This window comes from Lotus japonicus, chromosome 1 (genome assembly GCF_012489685.1).
Source record: "Lotus japonicus ecotype B-129 chromosome 1, LjGifu_v1.2".
Classification (NCBI taxonomy): Eukaryota; Viridiplantae; Streptophyta; class Magnoliopsida; order Fabales; family Fabaceae; genus Lotus; species Lotus japonicus.
Genome location: NC_080041.1, coordinates 15,982,046 through 15,989,822, shown reverse-complemented (window position 1 = coordinate 15,989,822; position 7,777 = coordinate 15,982,046). Strand labels below are relative to the sequence as shown.

General features: G+C 43.1%; 2 protein-coding genes across 2 annotated transcripts; one reads left to right on the top strand and one right to left on the bottom strand.

The window, feature by feature from the left end:
- The first annotated feature begins 2,960 nt into the window (after window positions 1-2,960).
- On the top strand, window positions 2,961-3,512 carry LOC130728064 (uncharacterized). Its single transcript, XM_057579399.1, has one exon. It carries the CDS (start codon window positions 2,961-2,963, stop codon window positions 3,510-3,512), a length of 552 nt encoding a protein of 183 aa, XP_057435382.1.
- Window positions 3,513-6,738: 3,226 nt separating this feature from the next.
- On the bottom strand, window positions 6,739-7,567 carry LOC130728056 (uncharacterized). Its single transcript, XM_057579388.1, has 2 exons — window positions 7,256-7,567; window positions 6,739-6,819 (listed from the first exon to the last, which is right to left on the bottom strand). Exons 1-2 carry the CDS (start codon window positions 7,565-7,567, stop codon window positions 6,739-6,741), a joined length of 393 nt encoding a protein of 130 aa, XP_057435371.1.
- Between the last annotated feature and the right edge of the window lie 210 nt (window positions 7,568-7,777).

Here is a 7,777-nt window from a genome sequence, read left to right as displayed (position 1 = left end):
GCGAAATGCAATAAAAGGTCAGCAAGAGGTAAGAAGTATAAAATAAACAACGAGCAGAGATCGAAGCAGAGAGGGGACAAGAAAACCTAAGTATGCGGAGGTTGATGAAATTTTGGCTTTACCTATCGCGCCAGAGCAGTCTAAAACCGAGAGTTTAGCGAGGAAGCCGATAACAACTTTGTTCTCAGGAGTTAAAGAGTCCTTAGGTGAGTCGATTACTGAGGATACTTCTTAGGTCCAGAAGAAGGGAAATCGGGCAGTTCCGTCCCTCAAGGTAAAAATCTCGGGGTATTCGTGAGACACCACGATTTTGAAATACTTACGGGCGAGGTTGGTGGTGATTGTAGGCCAGAAAGGGTTGAAGCGTTGACGGTTGGGTCTAGCTTCAAGGGAAACCCAGCTGCGTGGTGGTGAAGGCTGGGCGGACGTCCCGTAGAAGTAAAAAAAGTGAGAGGGCACGGGTTCTTGCTGGATTGCGTCGCATAAGATTTCAAAGCATCACTAGAAGGCCCAGCTGTTGGGATGAAGCTGACACGGGGCGACGTTAATGCTACGCAACACAGAGCAGATAAACGGGGAAAAGGGAAACCTAATTCCCAAATTCGTGAGCATGTACTCATACACATAGAAGAAGTGGGGCTGATCAACAAGGTGGTCAGGGAGGCGAAGCCAAGGGCGCTCGGAGGCTGAGCAGCCACCGTAATACAAAATGTTGTCAAGGGGTTTCTCATGACAAAACCCACCATACTCTGAAGAAATTTCGCAGATGGAAGACCACTGTTCTAGGCTGGATGGCTGGTTAGGAATCGTCCCAGCCGGTAGGCCCCTTACTGTAGGAGCTGGCAAGGACTCCAAAGACTTAGCTCGGAATGCGGCAATGTCTTTTTTACCAAGTGGAATTCCCCCGGGAGGGGGAGAGTCGACGGGGGGAACGCACCGTAAAGGGGTGGCGATGGTGACATTGCGGTTGGAGTTCTTGGTTCGGCGTTTTGAAGACATTAGAGGGAAAGGCACAGGGAATGAAAATATTTTGAAGTTGTAGGAACTCACCGGGAGATGAGGCAGCGCGTGGGGTGCTGTGTGGACTGAGGCAAGGGTGTGTTGGAGGGGTTTCGTTTGCAAAAAGAGTGGCCAGGAGTTGGGGTTGTGAAAGGAGTAGAGGATGGGGGAGCAACGTATTTATAGGAGAAGGATGATGATGGTCGGGGGAAAACGTGTGGTGAAGTGCTGGGGGCAGTTGGGAAACGTGGGGAAGAGGTGGAAAATCGTGCACCATACCGACGAAGGAATGATTGCAGTTGCGGAATTTTGGGGAGTGAGAATGTCGCAATAAATGGAAACTGCCACAATTGAAGCTAATTGGTTCAAATTCAAACTAGCAGGCTTTTGCGGGGATTTTGAAGGGACGTTTCAGGGAAGGCAGTTGGGATTCTGTAGACCTTCCCTGCCACGTGGCATATGCTTAATACGCGTCAAACCACCATGACCCGTGACGCATGCATAACCGCAGCTGGGCGGGAAGACCAAGTGTGGGTGATGGTCGTCGCCGCTAGCCGACTTGTGGACTCGTGGGATCAAAGGAGTTCGCCGGGAAAGTAAAAAAAAAAAAAACTAGTCTTAGATTCTGGTTACCAAGCCATGTTGGCAATTATGTTAAGTTGTTAGGTTTTGGCTCTAGGTAATTTACTCATGATTGTCGCCTTGTATTTGTTTTTTCTTTAAAAGACACACTCAGCTCTCATGCTTCGAGCTCGGTGTCTTGTGGACTGGGCGAGACCCTAGGTCCCTCGCCCAGGCGCGCCAACCCGGGGCGATGCGCGAGCCAGGGAGTTGGGCCTTTTCCTGGGAGGTCCAACTGGCCCATTAGGAGAAGTTAAGGGCGCCAAGCCCAAACCCCGAATGTATAAATAGGGAGCGGTTCCCAATTGTAAGGGACTTTTGGCTCATTTGAGAAATAACAACTTGAAATTCAGTTACTTTCTCTCTCTAAGCGGTTACGCTCTCACTCTCTTTAGATTCTCACTTCACAATCCTCTTACCATGGGTACCGTACCTCATCTCTATGTTCTTCGATAGAACATTCTTTTAAAAAAGTTTATACTTGTTCAAATAATTTTACTTCTTAAATATTCAGATGGTTGTTTGTATTTTTAATTAATGTTTTTTATTTTATAATTGCAGTTATATTTTGGTTTTCTATTGAAGAAATCATGAAAGTTGAATTTTGGTTAGCTAAATTGCGGGTAACGGGTACGGGTACGAGCATATAGGTACCCACAGGGTACGGGGATGGGCATTCATGTTGCTACCCACGCGGGTATGGGGACGGTTACGGGTACCTTTTGAAAACGCGGGGGATGAGTACTATAGTACCCTACCCATTGTCATCCCTAGTTGTAGGGACTTTCCTCTTGTATCAAAAGGCACGAATTAGTGGGATCAAGGATGGGGATGCTAACACAAGATTCTTCCATGGCATGATCAACTGGCGAATGAGAATGAATTCTTTGATTGGTCTCGATCTAGAAGGTAGATGGAGTGAAGATCCAAGGGAAATCAGAACAGCGGTGAAGGACATATTTTCTCTTAAATATAGGGAAGTGAATTGGACCTCTCCTACTTTGGATGGTATTTCTTTCCGGCGATTATCCGCTGATGACAACCTTTCTTAAATAGCTCGCTTCGGCACTGAGGAGATTAGAGAAGCAGCGTGGGATTGTGATAGCGACAAATGTTCGGGGTCAGATGCCCACAATTTCAGGTTCCTCAAGTCTTTCTTACATCTTATTAAGGACGACTTCTTGAGAATGTTTACGGAGTTTCATTCCCATGGCAAGTGGCTGAGAGAAACCAACACTTCATTTATAGCTCTCATCCCAAAGGTGGAGTCCCCTCAAGGCTTGCGAGATTTTAGACCAATTTCTTTAGTAGGTTGCATGTATATGGTGGTGTCTAAAATCATGGCAAAGAGGTTGAAGTGTGTCTTGCCAAAGCTCATTGATGAGAGTCAATCTGCTTTCCTACGGGTGAGGGTTATGCTAGATAGCGTCCTTATAGCAAATGAGGTTGCCCATGATGCTAAAAGAAGGGGAGTACCAACCATGGTGTTCAAGGTTGACTATGAGAAGACGTATGACTCTGTGAAGTGGAGTTTCCCCTTCTATATGCTTGGGAGAATGAACTTTCATGAAAAGTGGATTGAATGGATTCAAGGATGCTTGTGTTCTTCAACGGTGTCGGTTTTTGTCAATGATAGCCTCATGGAAGATTTCAAAATGGAGAAATGCCTTAGGCAAAGGGATCTGATTGCCCATTTTCTATTTCTCATAGTGGCCGAAGGAATAAGCGGGATGTTGAATAGTGCTATCTCTCTTGGAAGGTTCTCTCCTTACACTTTTGGAAACTCTAGCTCCTTTAGTGTCTCTCTTCTCAAGTTCGAGGATCACACCTTATTTATTGGTGATGGTCTACTCAAAATTGGTCACCTTGAAAAGTATCCTCCGTTGTTTTGAGCTGATTTCAGATCTGAAGGTTAATTTTGCAAAGAGCAAAATTGTGGGAATTGAGATGGAAGATAGAAAGGAGAATGACAGCAATACTTCACTGTAGAATATCAAAGCTTCCCTTTGTTTACTTAGGTCTTCCGATTGGTGGTAATCCAAGGAACCTTAATTTTTGGGACCTTGTTATTTCGAAGATTAAGAAATGGCTTATTAGTCAAAACAAAAGTCTTTTTCCTTTGGAGGTAGGTTGTGCCTTATCAAGAGTGTTTTGACATCTCTTCCTCTCTTTTATTTATCTGTCTTCAAAATGTCGGTGGGAATTCTGTCAAAATGTGAGCACTTGATGAGATCTTTCACGTGGGAGCTTTTGAAGGAGAAAAGAAAATAGCTTGGGTGAGATGGAGCATAGTGTCTAGACCAAAAGCGGAAAGTGGGTTAGGAGTGAGAAATTTGGGCTTGTTCAACAAAGCCTTTTTGGATAAATGAAGGTGGAGGATGTTGAAGGACAAGGATTGCCTTTGGTATAAGGTCTTGAGGGCTAAATGTTGGTTCTTCTGCAAGTGTACAGAATCTACCCGGTTTTAATTTATCGAACCACAGGGAATTGGAATGCGAATTCGGTTTAAGAATCAAGTTCAAGGTTAGAAAGCAAATAAAATTCAGTTTTAATGATTGGTTGTTTCTTGAGTTTGTAAAAAGACAAGTGATCAAGTAAAAAAGCGATTGAAATTCAGAGATGAGATTGCCTTGGGTTCTTGCTCAACAAATTCAGTTTTAGCAAACCTTCCTATTCAATTAATCCTGAGTCTCTCCTTGATGTTCTAGCCTAGATAGTCATCTATCGATGCCTCGTAAAGAAAACCCTTTCTAATCAAAAGATAGATTCAATTCCTTGATAACCTAAACATTTGTTAGAAGCACTAAGCATGCAATTCAGGCCAACAAACCTCAACCCTTCCTCTATTCCTAGCAGCAAGTATAGAAGAGGTAATCTCACAACAAGTCCCAATTCTATAACAAACTATCGTTATGATTATAGAAAAGTAAAAAGCTAGCATGCATTCAAGCTTGAGAGATAAAGCATAGGAGTGAGATTCAAGGGTTTACTCAGAACAACATGAATAGAAAAGGAATGAAAGCTAAAACATCCAAAGTCTTACAAAGAACCCAAAACAAAAGGGGTTTTAGCCAAGCATGGCTATGGAATCCATACAAGAAAAAAAGGATAAAACCTGGAACATGGACTTGGAGAATGCTTCTCCTCAAGCTCCAGAGCCTAACCCTACTTCTAACTTATTTAGGGATGTATAGAAATGACAAAAGTTACAAAAGAAATGACAAAAAGCCTATTTATAGGCAAACAGGTCGAGTCTGGGCGCTCAAGCGCCAATTCAGAGCGCCTGAGCGCCAATTCCAATTGCAAAAAGCAGCGTCTGGAGGTAATTGGCGCTCAGGCGCTCAACCAGGAGCGCTCAGGCGCCAATCCCTTTCTAGCATCATGTAAACAGAGAATCAATTGGCGCTCAAGCGCTCAACACGAGCGCCTGAGCGCTCTCTACATGCTAGAAAGCCTCTTGACCTTCTTCTTAACTCCCCTTTAAGCCTCCCTTCAATTTTCCAAGCCTTTTGACCTTCTTTCTTCATCAGTTTTCAGACCTAGCTGCTTGGGAACAAAGCAAGGAAAATATCTAGGATTTCCAAGAGTTTATTAGCACAAAAGACCCTCAATTCAAGTAGAAAAGATATGCAAGTCCTAAACTTACTTAAAATGCATGAAAGGTCCCTATAAAACTATGAAACTACCAAAACAAAGTAAAAATACAAATAAAGATAAAAATGCATGAGAATGCATGAAATACTACATGAGACTCAACAAAAAGACTCAAAACAAACTAAGAAATGACCCTAAAAACACTACTAAACTAGGGTCATCACTAAATACAAAGACATTGTGCCATCTATTGCATCATGTTGGTGGAAGGATATTCACTCTATGTGATTTGAAAGGGAAGGTGGAGCATGGATGGAAGGAGGCATTTGTATGAAAATTGGAGTAGGCAATGAGGTGGATTTCTAGCGTGATTATTGGTTAGGGCCGGGGTCTTTGATAGAGAAGTTTTGGAGAGTCTTCAACCTTTCGGTCCAACAAAATCTTTCTGTTAGAGAAATGGGAAGTTGGTCAAATGGAAATTGGGCTTGGGATTTTCAGTGGCGTAGACCAATCTTGAATAGAGAGGTGGGTTGGTGGATGAATTCATGAATGTTGTCTCCAATCACTCTCTCAAAGAGATTGTACTAGATGTATGGGTTTGGACCAAAGAAGTGGGGGAACTTACACTGTTAAATTGCCTTATGATCTGCTATTAGGAGAAGTGTTTGAACCCCCTGAAAAAAAAATTCTTAAACTTTGGGGTATTAGAGCTCCTTCAAATGTGATTTGTCTAGCTTGTAAGGTTCTTTTAAATCAGGTGCAATCGAAGGAAAATCTGAAAAAAGGGGGATTTTACAAGGATCCTCTCAAACTTTTTGTTCGTTTTGCTCACTCTGAGGAATCAACTTCGCATTTTCTTTTCACTTGTCCCCATTCCTGGATGGTCTGGAACTGTGTGCATCGTTGGCTAGGAATCACGCTGGTCACGCCGGAAGAGGGCAGAACACACTTCTTGATGTTCATTGATACTTTTTGTGGAAGAGATAGAAAATAAGGTTTGGGCTTCATATGGCTATCAACAATTTGGTTCCTATGGCACCTTAGAAACATATTGATTTTCAGTGGGGAGACACTAGACTTTTCTTCAGCTTTAGACACAATCCAATATAAGTCTTGGATTTGGCTAAAAGGAAAACTGAATGGCTTTCACTTCTCTCTAATTGAATGGAGTTTGAATCCATTTGTTTGCTTGGAAACTTTGTAACTCCCCTAAGGAAGGCATGTCGCTATGTAGTTTGAAGAGTGGTGGCTGCTGCGTCTTGATCCTAGTCTAGTTGGCTTTCTCCTCTTGTTTTCTCTAGCTCCCTAGTTGTTATGCTTTCGGTCTATTGTCTCTTGTGCAGCCTTTGCAGTATGTTTTTTCACTGAAGTAGGCGCTGGTGTTTTTGGCCCTGTTTTCCCCTGTTTTTGTTCTGCTTTTCTGTATCTTTTTCTCTTTTGTGTTTCCTTTGTATATGGGTTTGAAATTCCCCTACAGGTATTTCCTTTCAATATATGAACTTCTTTGCTGATAAAAAAAAACTGTCAACGTCCTGTATTTGACTTGTTAAAGAGCAAATCCTTTGTTGCAATAGAGTTTATGAAAAATACTACTAAATATTTTACCTTGAAATATAACCATTAATCAATGAAATAAAGTGATTAAAATAATGGGGAGAGAATGTCCTCAAGATGGCAATATGAGTTTTATCATTGCAGTCAACATATAGCATTAATGAAACTCTTAAAATTTTGTTGGTTACAATGAGTGGAGGAAAACAACCACAAGCACTAAGGCACTACAGAACCATCAAACAGATGGGGACTAGAATTCTTATCAAAAAGCAATAGGGGGTGACACTCTCCAAAGGGTGAGTCAAACCAGTGTTCTCCGTAGTGGAGATTTAAGCCAAATTTTGCTAGGAGTATGTTGGAGTAAGAGAGCTCCATGGGCCGCTTGCATGCATCTAATTTCATCCGCCAAACGCTCATAACGGTGGCCTGGCATGGTACTGGAAGTCAGGAGTTGAATGACCTCCAAGGCATCTGACTCAATAATTACCTGAGGTAAATTGAGACCCATGATCATCTCCATAGATGTTCTCACCGCAAGCAGCTCTATAAGGAAGACATTAGAAGACTCTAGGTAACCAAGGTTGCGAGAAAAGCCCTTCACCCATCTCCCCTCATGGTCGCGAACAACACCATCGCAGCTCGCACCAAGAGCATGGCAGACTGCGCCATCCACGTTGACTTTCAACCAGCCTTCATCAGGCTTGATCCAGCCAGAGCAGTGAAGCCTAGGACCTGTAGAATCGAAGACCTGGGGAGTAGAACCTTGAAGTCGAGACAAAGGACTCACAATGCCACTCATGCTGGTCAAATTCTCCAGGCCCAAGGATCGCAGTAAGCCCCAGATACGCCTTGTGCTATGAGGAATGTGGCTGAAAACCCAGTCATTTCTCACTCGCCAGATAGTGGAGAGCTGAGGCAAAAAAGCGCGGCCAGTCTGTACCTACCACCCCACGAAACCTACTTGTGATGTTACTGGAGAGCCAAGTATTCCAGTCCTCGCTGAAGAAAT